General features: G+C 47.1%; 1 protein-coding gene across 4 annotated transcripts in view; it reads right to left on the reverse strand.

Annotated features, from left to right (window-relative positions):
• The window catches only part of WDR59 (WD repeat domain 59), a 766,237-nt gene that overhangs the window by 328,296 nt on the left and 411,828 nt on the right, over positions 1–26,113 (reverse strand). For all 4 annotated transcript variants that reach the window (XM_085636815.1, XM_085636817.1, XM_085636814.1 and 1 more), the window contains exon 15: positions 19,674–19,769. In XM_085636815.1, the coding sequence (XP_085492941.1) occupies positions 19,674–19,769 (96 nt within the window). The remainder of the gene's footprint in view (positions 1–19,673; positions 19,770–26,113) is intronic.

Raw genomic sequence — 26,113 nt, forward strand, 5'->3', positions numbered from 1 at the left:
TCTTTTATATCTCCTTTTTCCCTTGATGAATCCCTTACTTTCACTCATAAATCTCGTTCTCTCTCCTCACATATACACAATACAAATTTTAAATTATTTCATTCTTTTATGCTTTCACACCTTTCACCTACAGATCAATTTCTTAATTCATCTATTTGGCATAAAACATTTCTCAAAATCAAAAATAAACCCATTTTTTGGAAGACTTGGCGGGACAGAGGTTTACTATGGATCCATCAGCTATATTCAAATAATTCTCCCCTCACTTTCTCTGATGCACAATCACTCTAAATAAATTACCAAAATCCTTTTCTACCAAATTTAATTCACTGATCAAGCAAGTAACAGAGTCCTTACTTCTTCTATCCTCCACACCACAATTCTCTTTATCTCAACGCAACATTCTTCCCGTTTTAAGTGCGCATGCTAATGCTTCATCCCTCTACAAATTCCTTAGTTCTCCCACTATACTCAGATCGAAGACCCCTACAGCGCTCCAATGGGAATCTGATTTTCATTCATCTTGGCCTATCTCAATATGGGACAAATTATGGTTGAAACTATGCAAGACCTCACGATCAGCAAGCACAACTCAAACGCTTTTCTTTATATATAGTCGAATTCTATTTACTCCGTTATCTTTACATAAATTTCAACCTACCCTGTCCTCAGACTGTTGGTCTTGTAACATTCCTCACGCAGACTTATTTCATATGCTTTTTTCCTGGCCCTACACACACCAGTTTTGGTTAAAACTATGGTCTCAAATTAATACTATTTGCCATACCCACTTCCCTTTCACCCCAGAAGCTGCATTCTTGGGTACATTATCTGATCATCGGCAAACCCTTTCCCATAACACAAACATTGTGGATATACTAATTGCCATTGCTTTTCAACAAATAAAAAAGAATTGGAAGCAATCCACACAACTGTCCTTCCAATCCTGGTGGTACAGTGTATGCTATAACCATCGATTAGATCGAGCTTATGTGTCTCCTATGTCTCTGCTCCTAAAAAGAGAACACAAACGGTCTCCTGTGACTATTTTCTTAGATGCATCTGCACAAAAATCTACCCGTCACCTCCCTTCATCTGAAGAAGTCCTCAAAACCACCATGACCTGTTGATAAGGATAGACTGTTTGATTTATTTATATTTACATTTATTTACTCTCCTTTTGGTTTGCTGATTTAAATTGAAGATATACCCAGTTTTTTACAGCATTTCTCTCTTTATTATTCGTTAATGTTAGAAGTGAAGTCCTTACGACATCATATGTACTTATTTAGTCTCAATAGTAATGTTTTCTCTTACCTTTATTTCTCCTTTCCCCCCCCTCCTTCCTCTCATATAATATATAAATTATTTCTAAATGCAACTATTTTGATTTATTATATCCGGCTTTCATATTACATAGGTTACATTTCATTTAATGCTGTCATTTGTTAGTTGATAGCATATGTCAATACTCATGCTTGGTTGCAGTTTCTTAAAATAAAATCTGTTTAAACTAAAAAAAAATGGGAAACAGCCTTTACTACAAAGCTGGAACCCCACATCCCTTTACCATGCACGCGACACTACAATGCAAGTCTTTACCACGCAGGATTTTACAACAAACATACCTTTACCATGCATGCCATTACAACGATTTTCATTGTAAAGCATGAAGCGTGAATGGTAAAGGCATATTCGTTGTTGAAGTTTTAAAGGTAAGTATATAAAAGTATCAATGGCTTTAAGTGTTCTAAGTGTTATATATATATATATATATATATATATATATATATATATACACACATACACACATGGGAAAGGTTTTTTTTTTTAGGGTTTAGGGTGATAAGACTATATGGGATTTTAGGTTTAGGGTCGGTTTGGGGTTTTGGGTGGCTAGGGGATCTTTAGTGTGAGGGTGGGTATGGGTTTTTGGATAAGCACATTTTAGGGTGGGTCTGGGGTTTTGGGTGGCAAGGTAATTTTTAGTGTGTAAGGTGGGTTTGGGATTTTGGGGAGCAAGGGTAATTTTAGGGTTTAGCGTGGGCATGCGTTTTTTCAGTGGCATGGATATTTTTAAAGTTCAAGGTGGGTATGGAATTTCGGGTGGCAAGGGTTTTTAGGGTAGGGATGGGTTTTGGGGTGGCAAGGATAGATATATAGATATAGATATATATATATATATATATATATATATATATCCAAAGGTATTGAGAATAGAATGTTGCGAATTTCCTATGGAAAATAGGTCCTAACTATAACTATCTACTGGCGACTGCCAGTAGATCTCACACATGCGAATGATGATTCCTTCTTTTAAAACAGCACGCTGTAGACCTCAATGGTTGCAAAAAGCGGTATTTTATTAAGGCTTCTGACAAAACTCAACACGTTTCGGGGAAACCCCTTGATCACGAGTAGGAATGTCCTTGTTTTGTGAGTTTAAATAACTGTGATTAAACAACATAGTGAACAGACTTTGACGAGTTACATCACTCGCAATTGTTCAACATAAAAAGTGAAACAAACTTTGCAATATTATTTTGTGTTTGGAATATTAGGCATAATTATTTAGGCATAATTTTTATCAAATGTTTAAGTGAACTATACCTTGTCCACAACTTCAACAAAGCTTTATTGTCCACATTCCGGGAGCTGCAGGGAGGAGCCAATATGCTTAACTGTGGGAGGATGGATAGAGAACGACCCTCATAATATCAATGAGGACCTTTATTCAGAGAGTTTCTGATTAATTCTTCCTGAGCACTGTCATTTGAGTAGTGGTAGAGAAATGGGGCTGAGTCAGCAGATCCTGTTAGAGGTAGGGAAGTTTGTAGGCAGGGTCTATCCTTCTGTATTTACTTGAATACTGTAAGAAGGCTGATGAAAACCAGGTGAACAAAAGATATGTCCACACTGCAGCCAGAAAATGAAATTTGAAAAGCAATAACCACAAACCGATTAACATCCCCTGTGTGAAAAATCAGTTTATAGGTGACACCTAAACTATCTCACTTTGTTCCAGTATCAAGTTCCTTGTGACCAGAGAAGGGAGCACTCCACAGCCAGTCTTCCACAGGTGAACGTTGACTCAACGTGGTGTAGAACTGCGTGTCTGTCTAGTGCATAGAAGCCTAGCCTGGTCTGGTATGTGATGGAAGGACTGTCACTAGTCCTGCTGGAGACGATACTGTCCAGGAGGAGAAGCTCAACTGTGTTCCCAGAGAGTGAAGCACCCAGAAGCGTTGAATTGTTACAAGCGGTGTGGCTGGCGATTACCTAAATTTGGAGGTCGCCATCCAGTCTCCCTGAATAGTTTGTGTGGTGAACTGCACTGAGTATTGACAAGCCCCAAGCAACAGTGTGCCAAAAAGCATTACTGTGGCCAGAAGGATGATCTCTGACTCTGCCCCAGAAGTGCTGTGAATCATTTGAAACTGAACCATACCACCGTACTGGAGAGGCCCCAAATGCCTGGAGGTCGTAACTATCAAAGTTGCCCAAATAACCCTATATGAGATTAGCCTTACACAGAACAGAAAGAAATAACGGTCTGTCTATAGGGATTATTTAGTTATACCTGAATTAGATCAACAATAGTGGAACATCCCCTGGGCAGCCTTGGTGCACAACTTAAGACTGTTCCCATTGCTTCACCCCATAACGCACAAGTTACTTACTTGCGTAACGATATATCTGTAAGAGACATTAGTTAGTGATAGATTCCTTACCTTAGAATATCCCCAGGCGTCAGACTGGATCCGGATAGTTTTCATCAGCAGTACCCTTGCGCGTCGGTAGGCGTCGTCGGTAGGCGTTGTCGTACGGCTCCGCGTACGTCGCTGGCGTCGTAGCCGCCGAGATGACGTCGTCACAGCTACTTAGACGCGCCCACGCACGCTGACGCCAGTTCTGTACACAACTTTTCCAAGCCAGAAGCGCAGAGCCATGCCAGAGACCGACTACTGGTGCAATAGAACTACGGCTCTGAAAGGGTGACCTGAACCCTAGAGAATAGTTCGCAGAACGGGGAGGATGGGCGGGCGGTAAGGAATCTATCACTAACTAATGTCTCTTACAGATATAGCATTACACAAGTAAGTAACTTGTACATCTAAAAAAGACACGTTTGTGATAGATTCCTTACCTTAGAATACATACCCAAGCAATACCAACCCCGGTGGTGGGTCTGCGAAGTGAGATTACACCAGAAAGTCACAGAGAACTGAACAGCCAAAGAAGTCGTCTCTCCGGACCGGACTGTCAAGGCAACAGTGCTTAGTGAAAGTATGCAACGAGACCCAAGTGGCCGTCTGACAGATGTCTTGCACGGGGACACCACATCTCAATGCTGAGGTAGCTGCTGTCGCCCTGGTGGAATGGGCACGCAGCCCAACCGGAGGTTCATTTTTAGCCAGAGAGTAACAGGCTTTAGTACACAAGACAACCCATCGGGAGATAGTTCGCTTGTGCACAGCCTGGCCTTTCTTGGCGCCCACGTAGTCAACAAAGAGCTGGTCATCCACCCAGAACTGTTGTGTGCGGTTGAGATAGAACGAGAGCGCACGTTTTGGGTCCAGAAGGTGGAGCCTCTCCTCTTCTCTTGAAGGGTGGGGAGGCGGAAAGAAAGTGGGAAGAGTTACAGTTTGCCCGAGATGAAAGGCAGAGACTACTTTTGGTAGGAAGGAGGGACGCGGTCGAAGCACAACCTTGTCCGGATGAATCGCCAGGAAAGGAGGTTTGCAGGAAAGAGCCTGGAGCTCACTCACCCGCCGAGCAGAGGTGACGGCCACCAGGAAGACAGTTTTCAAAGTCAATAACCACAAAGGACAGTTATGAAGAGGCTCAAATGGAGCACACATCAGATATGTGAGAACCAGGTTCAAGTCCCATTGAGGCATCACAAAAGGAATAGGAGGGAAAAGGTGAGTAATGCTTTTGAGAAATCTATTGAAAACTGGGGACTTAAAAAGAGAAGGCTGATCAGGCAACCTAAGAAAGGCTGAAAGAGCAGAGAGGTAGCCCTTGATAGTGCCCAAAGCAGAGACCTGCTGTGCCAAAGAAAGGAGGAATAATAGGACCTCAGAAAGAGGGGCAGCAAGAGGATCAACAGATTTTGCTGTGCACCATGCCACAAATTTTTTCCACCGACAGGCGTATACCATTTTAGTGGAGGGACGCCTGGCTGCCAGAATCACATTACAGACTTCGGGAGGCAAGTCAAATGGAATCAGCTGTCGCCGCTCAACCTCCACGCAAGGAGGTGGAGGCTGGACAGGTTCGGGTGAAGGACCGTCCCCTGTTGCTGCGACTGGAGTTCCTCCCGAAGAAGCAGTCGGATCGGGGGATCCACACTCATACAGAGTAGCTCGTGATACCAAACTCTTCAAGTCCAGTCCGGTGCCACAAGAATGACTTGGGCCCGGTCGCGCCTGATCTACTTCAGCACTCTGGGCAGAAGTGGTATAGGCGTACAACAGACCGCAACTCCATTCGCGACGAAAAGCGTCGCCTAGCGAGTGCTGCCTTGGAAACTCCAACGCGCAGAACCGCTGACATTGCGGGTTCTATTCGGTGGCGAATAGATCCAACCAAGGTTCTGCCCACTGCTGAAAGAGACCTTGCACTACCTCCGAGTGAAGACGCCATTCGTGATCCAACATGCACCATTGGCTGAGTTTGTCCGCCCTGGCGTTCAGTGAACCTGCCAGGTGTTGAACCACCAAGGAAATGCCTTGACGGTCCAGCCATGTCCAGAGACGTAGAGCCTCCTGACATAGGGACCACAACCTCACCCTGCCCTGTTTGTTGCAGTACCACATGGCGGTGGTGTTGTCTGAACCTGCACTACTCTCCCCTTGACAGAGGGAAGGAATGCTGTCAGTGCAAGTAGGCTCGCCCTGAGCTCCAAAAGGTTGATATGGAGTTTGGACTCCGCCGGAGACCAGAGGCCTCTGATCTCCGCCTATCCCATGTGGCCGCCCCATCCCATGAGGGACGCGTCCGTCACTACCGTGTGCTCTGGTTGGGGAAGGGAGAGGGATCTGCCACGGACCCAACGCTGGTTCGTGAGCCACCACTGCAAGTCCTGTGCAGTGCCCTCTAAGATCTGGACGTAGTTGGACAGGTTCCCCCGATGCTGCGTCCACTGGAACTTCAGGTCCCACTGCAGAGCCCGCATATGCCATCTGGCATGATCGATCAGCAGTATGCATGAGGCCATGAGGCCCAGCAGCCTCAGTGTCTTCCTGTCCGAAACCCAGGACCAGGGCCGAAAGATCGGAATCATAGCCCGAATGTCCCGGACTCGCTGTTCGGAAGGATAAACACGAAACTGCGCCGTTTCCAGAACTGCTCTGATGAAGAGGAGCTTCTGAGAGGGAATCAGGTGCAACTTCGGCAGGAGGTTGGCCGTAGTCTGGAGGTGGGAGACGACTGCCTGGGGCGAGCCCGCTTTCAACAGCCAGTCGTCGAGATAGGGGATGACTGAAACCCCTGATCTGCGCAGATGAGCTGCGACCACCGCCATCCCTTTCGTGAACACCCGAGGGGCGCTGGTAAGGCCGAAAGGGAGCACGGTGAACTGAAAGTGCTCGTGGACCACTGTGAACCGTAGGCTGGCAGGATAGGAATATGAAAACAAGCATCCTGCAAGTCCAACGCTACCAGCCAGTCTTGCAGGTCTAGAGCAGACAAGACCTGAGCTAGCGTGAGCATCTTGAACTTCTCCTTCCGGAGGAAGCGATTGACGTTCTGGAGGTCTAAGATAGGGCGCAGACCTTTGTTGTTCTTTGGAACCAAGAAGTAGTGGGAGTAACAACCACGACCTACTTCTGGCGTCAGAACGCGCTTGATGGCCCCCTTGGCCAAGAGGGCCGTAACGTCCTGCTGGAGAAGTGCCAAGTGTTCCCCCGACATGCGGTGGTACTGAGGTGCATGGCTGGAGGGGCAGATTCGAAGGGGAGGGAGTAACCCCTGCGGACTATTTGCAGAACCCACCTGTCCGAGGTTATGGAGCGCCAGAGGGGAAGGTGTTGACGAATCCTGCCACCCACTGGTGTCAGGTGGGTCTAAAACACCGGACTAGGAAGGTTCAGAGGCGGCGGCGGCAGGGGAGGTCGTGGACTGACCCGTCCGCTGTCCCCGGGATCCACCACGGCAGGCCCCACGTCTGCGGATGCGCTGAGACTGTGGCTGCGCAGACTTGCGGGTCTGAAAAGAACGTGCCTGGGCACCCCGACCTTGACCACGAAAGGACCGAAAAGCGGACCCAGAGGGATTACTCGTGGTGGCGAGACCCAAGGACTGGGCCGTAGCCCGAGAATCCTTAAAGCGTTCCAGGGTGCTATCCGCCTCATCACCAAAGAGGCGTGTACCGTCAAAGGGCATGTCCAACAGGATGTTCTGGACATCCCCAGAGAAGTTAGTAGTGCGGAGCCAAGCATATCAAGGGAGAGCCACAGTTGTGGAAAGTGCCCTACCGAGAGATCCGGCCGTGTCAAGCCCACAACGAATAGTGAATTTAGCAGCATCTCTCCCTTCGGCAATGGCTTGGGAGAGAACCGCCCGTGCTTCCACAGGGCACTGAGGTAGCACCTGTGCCACAGTGTCCCACACAGAATGGGAATAGCGGCCCAGCAGGCATGCAGTATTCACTACCCGCAACCCAGAGCTGGCAGATGTGAAAATCTTTTTCTCAAATTGCTCCAGTTTCCTAGATTCCTTGTCTGGAGGAGCAGAAGGGAACGCATTCGGCGAGGCAGACGCCTGGACAACCAGACTCTCAGGCGTCGGGTGTTGTGTGAGAAAGCTGGGGTCACTCGGCGCCGGGCGATGGCGTCGCGCCACACCCTTGTCTACAGGGACTCCTGTGTTAGGTTTAATCCAGGTGCCTAACAGGATATCAGTAAGCGCTTCATTGAAGGGCAGTAACGGCTCCACAGAGGGGGACTGCGGCTGCAGGACCTCCGTCAGGAGATTGGTCCGGATAGGTACAGAAGGGAGCTCGAGATTAAGAGACTCAGCTGCCCGATGCAAAACCACCGAAAAAGTCCCAACCTCCTCCGTGGCCACGGAAGAAGGGGACAGGGTGTGGAGAGAAATCCAGATCCACTGGACCCTTCACATCGCCTTCCCACTCAGGCTCATCCTCACATTGAGCTGCAAGAGGGTCCTCAGACCCCTCCAAGTATTTCCCTTCGTCCACTGGTTGCGGAAGGGGCCGGTAAGGACGAGGTGCCCTGGGAAATGGGATAAACTCCCCTCCAAGAAATGGAATGGGAGGGTAAGATACCAGTCCCAGGTCAGCGCCGTCCGGCGTCAGCGCCGCACCTGGCCGCCGGATCCAGGGACAGCGCCGAGGCCGGAGCTGGTGGCGCCGCAGGGTATGGTGCTGGCGTAGCCGAGGCCAGATGCGGCGGCACAGGGGCAAACCCTTCCGACGGATCCGCGGGGCCCGAAGGCGCTAAGGAGGGACCCAGCAGGGCAAACAAATGGCGCAAGGCCTACATTAAGGCCTACACCTTGTCCGAAGTCGCGTGCGGCCCCAGAAAGGGAGGGTAGGCCTCAGGCAATGACGGGGGCTCGAACGGAGCAGCGGGGGAGTTACCGCCCGCCCCCTTCACCGCGACCCGTGACGTGTACAAGAAGAACGACGACGCTTCTTCGACTTTTTATGGTGCCGAGACTTACCTGTCCCGGATTCCGACGAGCGATGCTGATGGCTCCGCGACCAGTCCCTTGACCTCCCACGGGATCGGGACCTTGATCGGCGCGGAACCGATTGCCGGACCTCCAACAACTTTCGGGAATGCTCCCGCAAAGCTTTCGGCGCCATGGCCCAGCAATCGGGGGAACGCCTCGGGGTCATGGGCGTGCCCCAAGCAGAAGAGACACACGTCGTGAGGGTCCGACATCGACATGTTGCGACGGCAGGCCCTACAGGACTTAAACCCGGGCATCTCTATTGCACCAGGAGTCAAGCACACAAAAAAAGAAGTTGTCAGAAACCAAGTTAAACTTTTAACTAGGGGTACCGCTCGCTCTCGGATCTGCGCTGCTGCGCGGAAAAAGAAAGAAATTAGACTTAGACGCGTGGGCGCGTCTAAGTAGCTCTGATGACGTCATCTCGGCGGCTACGACACCAGCACCGTACGCGGAGCCATACGACGCCTACCGACGAAAACCTGACGCCTGGGGATATTCTAAGGCGAGGAATCTATCACTAACGTGTTTCTTTCAGATATATTGCCTTGTAGGTTTGACGCTACATGTCACTGTACTTAAATTCTTTTTTTTTTTTTAAACAAATAGTGGAACATCTCACAACTGAAATTTAAACATTATGCATTCACATATTCAATAAGTATGCAGATTTCAAAGGTATCCCCACAGAGATCTCTAGTGAATAATTAGAACAAATGAAAATGAAGAAAAATAAATAAATCAACTGGCACATTTATTTTGACAAGCTACAAACTTAACTTTCTGTATTCCTTCAGTTGCACAGTGCTCCTTTAAGAACTCAGAGGGGTGCCTTTACTGTATTTTACTTTACAGTCTGTGAGCAAATACAGTACTTGATGTATTTACTGACCTGGAATTCCTCTTGCTCAAAAGTCAACTTGTTTCAGCCCGTTTGAGTCAGATCTTCTGGGAGTCAACAGGACTTCTTTGAGTCTCTTTCCACGTATGCTACTACCGGTCTCATGGCTGGGTGACCTCTGTAAACAACAGAGGAGTGCCGGTAAGGCCAAGGGGAACCCAACAAACTGATAATGCTACTGGCTCACCGCAAACCACAGGTAAGCTCTGTGGGCAAGCAGAACAGGGACTATCCAGTCTCCAGGGTTGATAGGACCAAAGCCAGAGTGAGAATCTTGAATTTTTCTTTTTTCAAGACGTAATTGAGAGGGTGCAGGTCCAGGATAGGAACGGAGGACTCCATCCTTCTTGGGTAGAAGAAGGTAGCGTGAATAGCAACCACAACCTATTTCTGATGCTTGCACACTCTTGATGGCTTCTTTGACCAGAAGGGCCCATACTTCCTGCTGCAAAAGCGCAAGGTTGTCCTCCATCAGCTGATCAGGGGACAGTGGAAGTGGCATCAGGGTCTGTTTGAAAGCAAGTGCATAACCCCGTGGAACAATCTGAAGCATCCATTGATCTGAAGTGATTTCCAGCCATTGGGGCAGATGGTACCGGATTCTGCCACCAACTGGAAGCCGAAGCTCAGGGGGAACGGATTGGGCGGACCTCTAGCTTCGGGCCCCACAAGACTTCTGGGAGCGGCGTCAAGGGCCACGAAAGGAAAGTGCCTATTGTCTGTGGGGCTAGGGGGAAATGGACGCCTCTGATAACCCCTACCGTATTCATGGAAGGGGTGGTAGGTGGAATGTGGCTATCGTTGGGGGCAGTGAGCCCCAATGACCTGGCAGTGGCTCTAATGTGCTTGAATCTTTCAAAGGCCGAATCCACCTTATCGCCAAAGAGGCGAATCCCATTGAAGGGCATGCCCATAAGGGATGCCTGGACATCCACCTAAAAGCCAGTATTCCTTAACCGGGCTTGAAATTGGAGCACCTCCGTTGAAGCAATGGCTCTGCCTAGTAAATCAGTCATATTCAGCCCATATCTGATCATGAACTTTGCTGCATCTCTTCCATCAGCAATAGCTTGGGAAAGTATGGCCCTGGCTTCATCCAGTAGCATAGGCAGCACTTGTGCAACTGTATCCCACACAGTATGGTAATAACGGTCTAATAAGTATGCAGTGTTTACGGTCCACAGTGCCAGGCTGGCGGAAGAGAAAATCCTCTTATGGATAATATTCAACCTAGGGATTACCTATCCGGTGGTGTGGTAGGTAATGCACCAGGATTTATTCGGGATATTGAGCCCAGTACCACCGGCTATCAGGGGTGGGGTGCTGTGAGAGGAAGGCTGGGTCACCAAGAGCAGGGCAATGGTGGCGTGAAATGAGCTTGTGCAGGGCTTCGACCAGGCCTCAAGTAGGACATAAGTGAGGGCTTCATTAAATGGTAGTAAGGGTTCTGAAGGAGATACCCTGACCTGAAGCACCTCTGTCAAAATGTTGGTCTTGACCTTGACCATGAGCAGTGTTAGTCCAGGATATCAGCCGCCCTCTGGACCACAATCACAAAAGAAGCCCCTTCCTCTGTAGCCACTGTGGGAGGAGAGAGATGTCCAGTGTCTAGTAAGGTGCCGAGACCATTAGCATCAGCCAGGTCCTCGTACCAGTTCTTATAGGCATGGACTCTGCTAGGGGGTCAGAGTAGACATAGGGATCCTCAGATCCCCCCCATACATGTTCCTCAGTGGGACCTTCAGATAAATAGTGCTTCATCTCCAATTCCCCCTTGCTCATTTATATATCACATTGCAGTTGTATTGACTGTTAAGATTTGGACTGACCAACTGTGAAAGGAGGGAAGGAAGGCCTTGAGCACTAGGTCAATTGCCCCCAGCTCAAGCAGATTGATATTAAACACCTGCTCCTCATATCAGAATCCTCTGATTTCCAGATCTACCAGATGGTCTCTTCACTCTCGAGTGGAGGCACCCATCACTACCTTGGCCACGGCTGTAAGTGGACAAAGCGTATCCCAAATAGAAGGTTCACTTCGCTCCCCCACCAGACCACATCTCCGGGAGCATCCCAGGAGACCACAACAGTGTTGATAGATCGCTCTTGCTCTGGCACCACTGCCCGTGGAGGTATCACTGCAGATCCCCCTTAAGCGAACAAGAGTGCGTCAGCAGGAATATACATAAAGCCAGCAGACCTTGCAGGAATAAGACTATCAGGACTGGGACTAACATGTCTTCCAGGAAGAATGAAAGCATCTTCTAGATATCTTGGATCCTCTGAGGAGCAGGAAAGGCACAGAGAAGGGAAGTGTCCAGAAAAGGCTCTGTCAATAGGAGTCGCTGGGAGGGCTCCAGGTGGGATTTGGCATGTTGATGAGAAAGTCCAGGTCGAACAGCAGAGTTTCAGCTGACTGTAGATGGTGCATCCTCATGCCTGGTGACTGCCGTGATCAGCCAGTCCTCCAGGTACTGGAAGACTAAAATTTCCAAATATCTAAGAGTGCCGAAACCACCCCCATCCCCTTGTTGAAGACCAGAGGGACCAAAGTCAAGCTGAATGGGAGTACGCCAACTTGTTAATGGGTGGAACAAGCCACCAAAAGCAGTTACTTCCGGTGTGACCACAGGAGCGGGATGTGGAAATACACAACCTATAAGTCAAGTGTCACCAACCAAACCCCTGCCTTCTACCCAAAAAGGACCTAAGCTAGGGTCAGCATACTGAACTTCTGCTTCCTGTAGTAAAGGTTGAGGATACTGAAGAGTAGGACTGATTGCAGACCGCCATCCTTCTTGGTAACAATGAACATAGCATCCTTGCCCCATCTCCTTCTCTGGACTAATGACATTGCTAACTTTAGAAGGTGCTCTGCCACCTCTTGTTGGAAGATGGAAAAATGGTCTTTGTATAGGAAGAAGGGGCCTTGTAGAAAAGGCAAGGAATACTAACTTTCTATTACCTGTAGGACCCACAGATCTGAAGTAATTGCTTTCCAGGCTGGTAGAAAGGAGAATGCCCGGCCTCTTACAGGCTCCTGGCATGCTGTTAAGAGCAAACTAGGTCCTTTCCTTGTTGTGCAGGGAAGGAGGAGGAGGCTGGCTACGAGGCTCCTCGGTCCACACCTCTAGATCTGCTGCTATACCGCCTGACCAAAGGAGTTTGTGGCTGCTGCGCCAGTATCCAATTGAACTGCCACTGGCAGAAGCTAAAACTACTTGAGAAGTCTTGAAAGCAGTGAAATTGCCTCTAGTTCTTCTGAGGCTGTGGGTACTGGAGGTCTAGGGTTCTAGCTGTAGCTTTACTAGCTTTAAAGCGCTCTAAGACTGAATCCGCTTTGGAATGTTTATGAGAGATTTTAGTGCCATACTTCAGGCTGAGAAAACTTTCTTGCCCCAATCCTCCAGGGGTTTAGATTCATTATCCAATGGTTTTGTTAGAAAAGTCCACAATATATATCCTGAAGAACAAGAAGCCTGTATGAGCCAGCTCTCTGGAGATGGATAAGTGGACAAGAAGTGGCAATCTCCAGGGGCAGGTTGATGGCACGTTATCAGTCAATTCAATGTTGGCGCAGAAGCAGGTGTCTCCCATGCTGTCAGTACTTGCTCTAATTAGGCATTATTGAAGAGGAGCAAGAATGTGGCAAAAGGTAGGAAGACTTCAGTAAGTTATATTGGTCTTAATGCTAACTGAGGAAGGGGAGGTAATTCCAATACCTCAGCTGCCTTCTTTCACCACTCTATGGGAGGACATTGCTTCACGGGGTGGAAGCTTTGAAGGGAATTTAATTTCCACCTCAGGTGAGGAGTCCAGTCCATCAGCTTAAGTGATGCCGGAAAATTCAGAAATTTGATCTCGTCCTCCCCCGTCTCATATAGGTTGGGGAGTCGAAATCAGAGCACACGAGCTAAAGGATCATTTGGCCATAGGATAAAGCAGTTTCAAGTTGGTACGCTTCTTCTTACACAGTCTTTGGGCCTCTTATCAATTATGGTGTGGGACCAGGTATAAACCAGTGTCCTCGGAGCTAGCAACATCGAGGAATGGTGGAGAGGCAATGTCAGTGGCCTCAGAGGTTGAACCGGCCATGGCACTGATGGCAGAGTTGGTGCGGTGTATCTCTGTGCTGGCGTAAAGAAAGGTGTCTGGTAGGTGTCGAAGATGCATTTCCGAACGGCATGGGAGCCAGAGCTAAGGGCATGAACCTAGGTATGATTATGGCCCCACGGAGCCGAAAGGTGTATGAGGGGTGCACCACACTAGAAAATATGCTGAACGTTGCATTGAGGAATGCTCCTGGTTCATGCCCTGGGGTCTGAAAGTCCATGGAGAGTGGCAATGGTGCTGGTGGTTGTCCAGATGGGATGGGCTCAAGTGTCGGCTCTATGGCGGTGCCGGAGGGAAACACCCCAATCACTAACTTCAGCACCGAGGATAAAGTCAGAGGACGCCTAGGTGACTTACCTTTTGACAAGTATTTCTTATGTTTGTGTTTTTTTCTTTTTCTTGTGAAGCAGGACAAAGGGGGACCTCAAGTGGGCTCAGGAGTGACATCGGCCTCATATTCTTCAATTGCAAGTCTGTGCCATGGACAGTTTTGCTGCCCCATTCCTTAATTGCCTTAGAATTCATGCTGAGGCACGCCTCATTGCATCTGGAGTCATAGTTCGACCTCAAGCATCAGAGACAGATTGAATGCCTGTCGTTGATAGACATTTGTACCTTGCAGTTTCTGCATAGCTTGAAGCCTGAGAGCTCCAGGGAGATATCCCTAGCACTGCACTTTTGTTTTATATTTCTTAAAGGACACCATGCGAAAAATCTCAGAAAAGGTGAACTCCAAATCCACGTCAAAGTCGCAGAAAAAAGGAAACAGATGTTGTTGCACCAGGGTGAGCGCTTTATAGCTTCTGTGACATTTATAAGATCAGCAGCCATTGCAAACCTTAATACTGAACCAACGTTATCTACCATATACCAGGAAACTGAAAGACTGAAGAAAAAAGATGACCCATCAAAGTCGAGAATGCATTAACCAAAGGAGCAAAAAAGAAGACCCCCTTCTTTCTTCTCTGCTTAGCAGCCAGTTAAGTACATTTCTTTTATCCACTTAAGTGCTTATGTGTAATGCCTTAAGTCTTTTGTTTGGGAATGTCTTTTATATTTTGATTGAGAGTTCATGTAAATATCTGAGGGTTACATTTTGGAGAATTATAAACACACTGGTTTAGGAGCCAGCCTTCAACAATATTAACAGGGAAAGTGTGCAGGACCGCAGCACTGGTCCAACTGCAGTGATTGTGCTTGATGCATAGACAGCACTGCGGACACTTAGTGAGGCTGGCAGTCATTGGTTGATTTTAGCCTCAACGTGATGCAGCAAAGGAGGACCACTGACTCAACTCTCATTGCTTGGCCCGCACCAGGAGAATATTTGATCTCAGAGACCCTTTGCATCTTTGGGTACTGCTGAACCTATCAGGCCCTCAGCCTCCGCCCACAAAGCCATGCCGCTGGGGATATGCCAGAAAAACACAATCTCTGCACTGCATAGGTGGTACACCTAGCAGTGAAGGGGAGAATCTGTCAGGAGGCTACCTAAAACTCTGGTAAAAGAGGTCCAGGAGGCCTTAGGGCAGAGTGCTCTATCAATGACTTGAGGGCAAAGTAACACTCACACAAAAGACTGATGTGAATATGGCACCCTTCTTTTCCAAATTTGTAAAAGACCCCAAGATGTGTATTTATATGCCCTGAAAATCAAGTCCGGACAAACTCCTGGATGTTTCTGAACCATTAAGATGCTAGACATGACTGAGGAGGTCAAGGAAACAGGAAGCCTCAACCTGTGGGCTGTGCACAACGTGATATAAAACTATCAGAAAATGACAGCTGTGCACTGTTGAGAGAAAGGTGAGCTTTCCTGAACAACATGGATCCTAAGCAAAAAGAATTTGTGACTGTGGAGGCTGTCCCAATTGCATAGGGTGGCTTGATCCAGGATTTTTTCTGCAAGGAATTGGGGAAGTTAGTCATGCATTATGGTTATGCACAGAGACCATGCCTCCATCAAAAAAACGTTTTTGTTTCTAAGTTCTTTGCTAGTGGTGACCGATATTGCAGAGTGGCAGGTGATGCCTTGGTGCTTCTCATTTTCACACAGAATGTTAGGGTCCCAAATAGAAATGAATGGTGACAGACCCCTGACCTTTTCAGATCAAGAATACAAGTTCACATAGATGCCCATAAGGAGGAGATTTTCCCCCCAGTCCTGCAGGTGGCTACTATTGTGGTCATATACAAGGACGGAAAGCCACGTGATCAATGTGGGTCCTAAAGACCTATTTCTTTGCTGAACTCGGAAGTTAAGATCTTGGCCACCATTCTAACGGCTCGCCTCCTGGCGGTGATAAAGGGTCTGATCCACGAAGACCAGTTGGGATTGATGCCAGGCAGATCTACCGGCCAGAATCTTAGACGCACACATAACTGGCTTATGGAGGTGGTAAACCGGACAAGCCCACAGGTGTTTTTATCATTGGATGCAGAGAAAGAGTTTGACGCAGTCAACTGGCAGTTCCTCGACGCTACCCTGACTAAATTTGGACTTGGGCCGAAATTCCAAAGCTGGGTGGCACTCCTATATAAACAACCAATGGCCCCAATGCGTGTCAATGGTCGGTGCTCGGTACCCTTTCCTATCGAGAGAGGGATGAGACAGGGCTGCCCCCTGTCACCTCTCCTCTTTGCGCTTACTCTAGAGTCACTGGATTGCTCCATTAGGATACACCCCTTGATTCGGAGCATACATATCACACCCACGGACACAGAAGAGGAGAAAATCTCGCTCTATGCGGATGACATTCTGATGTACATCACGCACCCCGAAACGATCATACCGGCGCTTTTCAACTTGATCACGGACTACAGATGACACTCGGGGTACAAAATCAACTGCAATAAATCTATACTGTACTGCCCGACTAACATACAACTAGACTGCCCTCTGCCCGGGGACCTGCGAGTAGCACCGAAGGGCTTCAAATATCTGGGTATTTTTGTCATGCACCTCGCAGAGGTGTGTAGACGGAAGAATTTGGGCGTGATCCTGAGCAATTTTAGGGCCGACAAAGACAGATGGAAAGATATCCCTCTCACCCTGCTTGGTCGAGCGGCTGTCTTTAAAATGATCACCTTGCCTCAACTTTTGTATGCCCTCCAGAACTCGTACCATCCCCTACCCAGGGCCAACTTTACAGAAATCAATAGCATAATTAGATCACTGATATGGCAGAATGGGCATCCCAGAATTGCACTTCAGACACTGCAGCGCAACCCCCACAATGGAGGGTTCGCACTCCCTGATATAGAGGCTTACTATTGGGCATCCCACCCAATTCCCATGAATGAATGGACACACAAACACAGAGACCACCCCACATACCGTCTCGAGAGAGAGGCTATGCAACACCATACACACCTACATTTCCTTTATGGGGGGAAGGGCAGCTGGCATCTACTTCCCGTGGCTCAAGTGACCTTGTTGGCATGGAAGAGGGCTAGCAAGACCTTGGGCTGGATGAAACGGATTACGCGGACCACACCACTCTGGGAAGGAACTTGCTTTAGAGAGTTACAAAAGCTCACAGGGTTCGAGACCTGGGACCTTCTCGGGGTCTCCACGACAGGGGACATTATCGAAAAAGGGGAGCTTAAAACGGGAGAAATTCAAGCAAGAATACAACATGAATAACTCCCAATTCCTCAAATACGCACAATTGCGACATGCGTGGCGGGTGGAAAACATCCCCAGTGAGCAACTACTGGAATACGCTCCCCTGGAAGGCAGACTCCTGCAGGAGGAGCTGATTGGTAAAGCGGTTTCCCTCACATATAACACCATTAACAACAATATCCCTGATGTGCTGCTAGGCCTCCGAGCAAGGTGGGAGAAGGATGTGGGGTCCATGGAGGATATTGATTGGCAGGTGGCATTAATGCACCCCAGGGAGGTGGCCATAAAGGCAAGACTTCGACTCATCCAACTCAAAATACTGCACCGAACGTACTATGATTTCTACCATACGATCTGGACGTGTCCCACACTCCTACCATACTGGACGCAGGTGACTGGACTATTAGGAACAGTCCTAGGGGTAACGCTGCCGATAGAGGCCAAATTCCTAATACTGGGGATCCCTAGCGTGGTGGACATAACCAGAACACAGTTGACTTTTGCCTCTTTGGGTTTGGTGGTGGCTAAGAGGGACATTGCCAGGAGATGGGGGGGTGGCCGACAAACCAACCATCCAGGAGTGGATGAGAGGAATGGACATTTACATGACAGCCAAACAGGTCACATATCGTAGCAGAGGGTGCCCCAAAAAAGTTCACAAGATCTGGGACCCCTGGAGAAAATACTTTGGTTTGGAAGTGGGAGATGACACGCAACAGTCCATCAGACACTCCGCAGAGGAGACACAGACGTAGGGGCCCGAGCTCATACCACTCAAAAAAATTACTCCTTCCACTTATCAGAGACTGTTCCCTGGTTCTGGACACAACCACATAATCATGAAGACAGTTACCTCTGGCATACCCGGTTTTATATTGATTATGGGAAGGGGAGGGGAGGTGGCCTTGCTGATAACGATCATATCTGTAATGGCTTGACATCCAATTTCATTGTTGTGCCATTTAAGCAATATTTTGTGCTAATTGTTCAGTTGGATAAAATAAAAAATAAATCCCCCCCCCAAAAAAAATAATATTAGTTCACAGAAGAGTAGAGGCCTTGAATGCCAAGGTGACAAGAGATGATAATTAAAACCAAGAGGAATTCTGAGCACTCTTCTCCATGTAGAGAAAAATAAACTGGACCATCAACCAGTAATAATGAACATCCTGGGACAAAGAGACAGAATGGCATGCCTTGATTTGAAGGACAAGTACCATTTTCCCCCCACACTAAAAGGATATGTACCCATTTTTCTCCACACTATCAGTTCCTTAAGGTATATAGAGGTCTGTGAGTATGCAGCTCTCACATTCGTGCTGCCTTCAGCCTTTGATATTTTAACAAGCTTCTAAGGCCGGTGATGGAGTTTTTCAGGGTGCCATGTAGTTCCTAGGAGCCCCCCAGAACCTGCGTGTTTTGGATGATCTAAACTGAGGGCTTGGTGTGCAGACTCTGGACACCCTCACAGGATGAGTCGGCCATTAGACCAGCTAGCTCTACGGTGCCACTACCATCCCCCTGTATCTACAGTGGTGTGTGTAGTTTCTGGAAACCACTGAACATGACAACCCTGATTCCTCAGGTATCGTGGAATTTTTAAGTTGTATGATACATTATCTCTGTAAGGGACTGTATTGAAGTAGTTTCTTGTCTCCATGTCCAGAACCTATTGTTAAGACCCCTGATGAAGGGCCAACTTTGACCCGAAATGCATTGGGTTCCTTAAGTAAAAGGATGATCAACATAAATGCCGCCAAGAAAGAATTGGAAAATGGCATTAAAGAATAAAAATGTAAAATTGAACCATGGTCTAAAGTTGATTATTGGAATTAAACGGGGAAAAAAAGCGTTTGAAAGTAAAAAGGAAAACACTTGAGTTTTCCATAGATAAGTGCTGCCTTTCAGTCGGAAGGGGTTCCCCTCTCCTGACATCCCTGTGGATTCAGTTCACATAGCGCCAGTGGACATGGCGCAACGACAAGGAAGCACACAGAACAAACAGAGAAACTACTATTAAAATTAACATATCGAGTGCCCTCGAACATTATTGCATAATTAATTGAGTATCAGCCAACACACGTCATACATCAGAGAAACCTTCCTGTAACTGCACAGCAGAAAAGGATCACTGTAGTGTTGTTTTTGCAGTAACTGTGAAACCTTCACAAGAAATAAAGCAGCATACTTACAAAATCAAGTATTTATTTTAAATAAAAGCAAGAGTGTGCTGGTGTAAAAAAAGTTATGTGCACACCATAAAAACCAAAACATTACAAAAGATAATCAGAAAAACGTGCAGAAGAATGAGACTGAAGCTCAACTTACCACAAAGGACTCAAGAGAGGACACAAGCTGCCGTAAGCAAGGTTCAAGACAGCTCTGATTCCTTTTCACTTTCTGTAGGGAGGTGTCTTTTAGGATCTGCAATTATAAAACAAAAAGACTGACTTCTGCATGAAGACCAAAACGCAACTGTGTTATTATGAATCACTCTCAATGAGGTCACAGACCCAATGACTCAGAATCTGAGTGGGTGTCAATAAAGCAGTGGTCAGCCTAGTTTGCATTTGTAGTCAACATTATTTCAGCAAATACGATTTCAGAATGTGACACTGCTGTCAAGGTGCCTAATTTGAAATTAGAACAGCCATTTTTGCTACAATTTTCTGTTTTTCCTGGGTTATGTACTACCATAGTCTACGCTTCACTACCATTTTCTTTTTATAATTGACTCAACATGCAAGGAACTCTGATATTCTAGTTTTAGCCCAATGCTATTTATTTAATCTCCTATCACTAACAGTGCAGTCATAGATCAGATGAAAGTTTAACTAGGCTAAACATTTTCTGGCCTTGGAAACTCAATATCCAAATTCAGTTTTCGTCCATGGAAGCCATCGCAAATATTGTGAAGGGGTTATTGAGAAGTGAAAACTGCACTAGCTGCAATCAGCGCATTGACAGTCCCATTTCCTTGAGCTGGTATTAAATAGTCTAGGAATGAACGAATCATGTGAGAGTGAAAAAAAAAATAGGTGTAATAATTTTTGGCTGAGGTCATAATGCCTTTTTAATCACTGGGTAAAACACCACTGTATCTGTGCCCGGAAATGCTCACACTGCACAAGATTATAAGAGTATGATTTTTGTAGCTTCCCTCATTAAAGTTACAATACTTATGGGTTGTCTCACTTGCAGGATGGTAAGAATTTAGACTTTGTGATTACCAGAGAGAATGAAAAATGTCTTAGCTATCATAACAGAAAGTTTCAACTCTATTAAGGACTCAGAGGCAAGGATTATACTTATAATCTTTACTTCGGTTGTTACAATTTTCGAACAGCAGCAGTTTTAACATTAGCAATCAATCAGGTCAAGGTAATCTAAATATAGTCCATTTTTCATGTTCATGCTGCCTCTTTTCTTCACGCGTATCACAATACCACCCCTTGCTTACGAATCCTATTTGGAACTATTATTCCTTATGAAGGCAAAGAAATCAAGAAAATAACGCAAACTGAATCTCAAAAGAGAGCAAGCAACCTCATATCAACCATAATAATTATGAGCAAGAAACATCAGTAGTCAATCAGTAGAGACATTTCAGAATAACCAGCTTCTTACTAAAAACAGGGAGGGAATAAATCGACAACTTCTCGCCGGGTGAGATAATCTTCATCTACGAGTCTTAAATAGAATTGAAACTTTCTGTTACGATAGCTAGGACATTTTTCATTCTATGACAGGACCAAGGGCGAGGATTGTGTTAGTTCAAAATTTGCTTAACACCAATTGTGCTACATCCACCACGGGCTTGAATTAGAATCTCTTTAAAGTGGAGTCCGAGGACCAATCCATCCGTTGCAGTCATAGTGTCCTTCAAAGGAGCACCCAGCTGAAATGATTTTGAGGCCATTGCCTCTCTCACTGAATGTGCCCCAAACACTCTGACATTTATACCTTCCTCCTGCATGACCCAACGTACCCCACGGGGGGGGATCGTCAGTAAAGAGACTGCTGTATATGGCCTCTACAGGCCAATAAGGAGTTGCTGCTCGCCTGGGTGGAGCTCCTCTGTCATCTCCTCCTAGGCTTTCAAGCACTGCACTACACACAGCTTGAAGGATTCGGAGAACACCGGATATGAAATGATTCTAGTATTAGACTTAGTTTGTCTACTGACTGTAAAGGAGACTCCTTGTGTTGAAAATACTCTACCTGTAACATCTAGGGTCCGAATGTCCGAGACCTTCAACATGACACCAGGCACAGCAACATGCCAATTTGGCAGAAAGCTCTTTCCTTAACAGAAATCTATTAGGTTGCCAAGAGAAAAACAGTTTGAGGACTTGATTAAAATCTCATAGAGATGAGTAACTAGGCTCCGGCGGCAAAGAGAGGCAGATACCTTGCAACAATCTCCACACAAAAGGATGCTTTCCCACTGGTGATCCATCAATCAGAGCATGGCCTGCTAATATGGCAAAGCGAAAAACATTAATATAGCGATAGGCCAGACCCTCAGATGAAACGTCAGACAAGAACTTGAATATATGGACTACATCTGCAGCCACGCGATCCAGGTCCAGTCATATACACCAACCCATCTGTCTCGTCGAGGCCAATCTATACAGTTTAACCGTGCTGTTCGCCCAGGCCTTGAACAAGATCTGAGCCTGTCTGGAAAGTCCCAGGATTTTCCACCGTTGTCTGCAATCCCCCACAGCATCAGGCGTAGGGAACCCACCATCACCATTGGTGTGGCCCTTGGTTCGGATCGAGGAGAGTCTGAAACCGGGGGAGAAGGATTGGAGAATCCCAAGAAAGTTACATTCAAACTGTGAACCAAACTTGAAACTTTCAAAAAAAGTGTCACCAATACCACCTCTGCCAGTTTCCTCCACACCTGGGCTGAAACCCTTGTGATCATTGAGAATGGTTTAAATGCGTAGCCCCTCTCCTGATTCCAATTCTGGAGGAATGCGTCTGTATTCATCGCCAGGGGATCCGGTCTCCAGCTGAAGAACTGGGTCACCTCATGGTTCAGGCGTGAGGTGAACCGGTCTACTGAGAAAGGTCCCACCTGTCCGAGATCATCGAGAAGACCCCTGGGTCCAACTTCCAGAGACTCTAATCACGGAGATGGAGGGAATTCCAGTCTGCCACCTGGTTCACTTGTCGGGGGAGATACTCGGCCATGACCAATACCTTGATGGTCAAGGCAGTGCTGCAAGAAGTCTTTCACTAGGTCAGACAGGGGTTTCGACCTGGTTCCCCCGCCCCCTCCCTCCCAAGGTGATTGATGTAACGCACTACGTGGCCCATCTTGAGGAGCACGCAAGACTGAATTCTGTCCTTGGTCTAGCACTGAACCTAAAAGGACTCTGCGAGGAGTCCCAAGCAGGTGATGTGCAACTTCTGATCTTATTGTGACCAGCTTCCTCCTCTTGAAAGGTCCCCATAGTGCATGCTCCGGCCTGATCTGCTGGCATCGGACTCCATGACCAGGTCTGGATTGGAACCGAAAATCGTCCTCCCATTCCAAGTCTCCATGTGGGCCAGCCACCTTGAATCGCCTTTCTTGCCTCCTCTTACAAGGGCATGGACTGGGAGTACGTGAGCCCCTTTCACAAGTGGTGGGCCCTGAGATGTTGCAACCCTCGATAATGCAGTGGCCCAAGGAAAATTGCCTGAAGGTAGGACGACAGTTAATGAGATGAGAGAGGCAAAGCTTCCTCAGCCAAATGCAGAATCTTTGCCACAGGAGTTTATCCTGGCACGAATGCCAAGGAAGTGATGAACTTAGCCAGTTAAGTGGCAATCCTGGAACCAATTTCAGGAGTAAGGGCTACATTTCCCTTCAGCGAAGGCCTGGGGCACTCCACTTGCAGATAGCTGCGTACCTCCTTCTTTTGGGGTTTGCACAGGCAACCTGCAACATATATGGCCACTTTATCTGCTGGAGCCCATTCCGCAGACCGAGGATGGACAATGTCATCGGGGTCCAGCATGTCCGCTTCGGTCTCAGACGTGGGATGCTCAGGGGTGTCAGGAACAGATGGGGGGGCGCCAAGGCCTTGAGAGGTCTGTCTCCTTATCTGAGTCCCCTTGAGATTCCTCTCCCTCCCCCATGTCCAGGGAATTAGGTTGGAGGTACTTCAAAAGCTCCTCTGCCAGCCCCAAGGGCCTGACGTGAGGCTGAGTTTGGACTAGGAAGGAAGAACCGATTCAAGGCGCCCAAAGGTGCATTGATCTACTGTACGTTTTCCTTTTTGGGCATGTGGCCACAACTCCTGGGGGTCCTACGGGTAAGAGGCACTTGCACATTCTTTGGCAATCTGCTTGTAGAGGCCCTGTTTAATGAGAGCTATGGCTCAAGTAACAGCCCTATATATAGAGCCATCAACGGCTTATCAAATCAAATCAGCAATATTTATTAAGCGCAAACATATCACCCGAAGATCTCATGGCGCTTGTGGAGACTCCGGAGTTGGATTTAAACAGGGCCGGTTAGGAGTCGAACAGCCAGATTTTTAGCTCCGCACGAAAATGATTATGATTTGAGATAGTGCGCAGGGGCAGTTTATTCCAGAAAGCAAGGCGAGGAAAGAGAAATATCTCCCCACATTGGCGTTGCACAGATTTTGATGGAAGTTAAAAGAAATTTGTTGTTGGATCTTAGAACTCTGCATGGGCGATACCAACTGAGTTTCTTCTTCCAGTAACCGGGACCATTGCCGTAAATGTTTTTATGAGTTAGGCAGGAATCTTGAAACAAGTTCGTTTTCTGACAGGAAGCCAGTGGAGGAGTCTCAGGTTAGGGGCCGAGGAGGACCCCGAAGGGAGATTCAGCACCAGTCTAGCAGCCGTGTTCTGCAGGACTTGGAGCCTAGTAAGGAGGTCTTTGTTTACAGAAGACAATAGAGCATTGCCATAATCCATGCGATTAATGATCAGGCCTTGAACTAATGGTTTCCTGGCTTCCATCGGGAGCCATTTAAAAACTTTGGGTACTTTTCGCATAATACCAAAACAGGAACCAACTAGGTGATTTACCTGATCTTTCATAGACAATTTATTGTCTATTTGAATGCCTAAATTCCGGACTGATTGTTTTGGCTCTAGGCAAGGTCCCAGAGTTTGGGGCCACCAGTCATTAGACCAGTGCTCGTGTGCTTTGCCAAAGAGGACTATTTCAGTCTTTCCTCCATTTAATTGGAGATGGTTCGAGTTCATCCATCTGTCGATGTGGGTCATACAATTTTTAAAGCATATTTTCATGTCAATGGGATCAGGCTGAGGGTGATCAGAACCTGAGCGTCGTCGGCATATGACACGACATCAAAGCCGTAGGATCTGATCACCTCGGCCAACGGAGTTACAGAAAGATTAAAGAGCGTCGGGCTCAGAATAGAGCCTTGAGGTACTCCCATCCTTACAGGTCTGTTACTGGTAATGATGTTGTCAATCTGAACAGCAGTGACTCGGTCAGTTAGATATCTCCTCAGCCATTTGAGGGCTTTCCCTCTGACACCAATCTCCCGGAGTCATAGGTCTAAAATGCTGTGGGAGATGGTATCAAAGGCAGCAGATAGGTCTAACAGGGCGAGAATAGATGATTGTCCTGTGTCCAAAGCTAGCCTGATGTTATCTGTGACTTCTACCAGTGCTGTTTCAGTACTATGTGCGGCCCTGAAGCCGGACTGTGATGGGTCCAGGAGACCATGATTTTCTAAGTAAGTGACGAGCTGTCTGTAGACCAACGACTCAAGCATCTTCCCAAAGTAGGGAAGGGGCGAGATTGGGCGGTAGGTTATTGGAAGATTTGGGTCGGCGGTGTTTGTATTTAGGATAGCTCTGACTCTGGCGGCCTTCCATATTTTAGGGACGACAGCTTGTGACAGCGAGTTATTGAATAAGTCTGTCATTCGGTCCAAAATTACAGGTGCAATTATTTGACGGAAACGCGGTGGTATAGGATCCACAGGTGAACCAGATTTAATTTTATTCATGGCTCTGATCACATCTTCCGGAATGCATAAAGAAAATTCTTCCAGAATGGGAATGGAACCAGGGGGAGTAGAGGAATGATTTTGTGAGATATTAATAGCTTCACGAGGTGGAAAGAACCTGTGAATTTTGTTTATTTTGTCATCAAAATATTCAGAGAGAGAGTTCACCCAGTTCTGTGAGATGGAAATCGATGACTGCACTGGGGGCGATGTGAACTCTTTTAAAATGTTGTAAATCTCCTTATTAGAATTAGCTGATTTTTCTATTTGGTTTAGGAGGAATTTTTTTTTGCTTGTTTAATGCTTTCCAAATAGATACAGTGGATACTTCTATATTTTTCCCGATCCGTCTGATTCTTATTTTTCCTCCATTTCCGTTCCGCAGTCCTACAGGAGAGTTTTAATTCCTTCAGTTGTTCCGTGAACCATGGTGCGGTTCTGGGTTTGAATTTGACTTTAGTAAAGGGAGCAATTTTATTTAGAGCAGATGTTATAGCTCCCTCAAGAGAAGTTGCAACCAGGTCGGTGTTGTCTTCTTGGCATATGGGTGGAGGGTTAAAATGAGTTGAAAAGGAGATAGGAGTAACTTTCCGCCATGACCTTCTCCATTTTAATTCGCTCATTAACTCATTTTTGATTTTCTGGGCTGGAATGGTAAATTTCAGTAGTTCATGGACTGACCATATTAGTGGGGATGGGGGTTCCACCATAGTACACGGGGGAGTTGTGGTACTTTAGAATTTGGGACCGCGT

Source organism: Triturus cristatus, chromosome 12 (genome assembly GCF_964204655.1).
Source record: "Triturus cristatus chromosome 12, aTriCri1.1, whole genome shotgun sequence".
NCBI classification, from domain to species: Eukaryota; Metazoa; Chordata; class Amphibia; order Caudata; family Salamandridae; genus Triturus; species Triturus cristatus.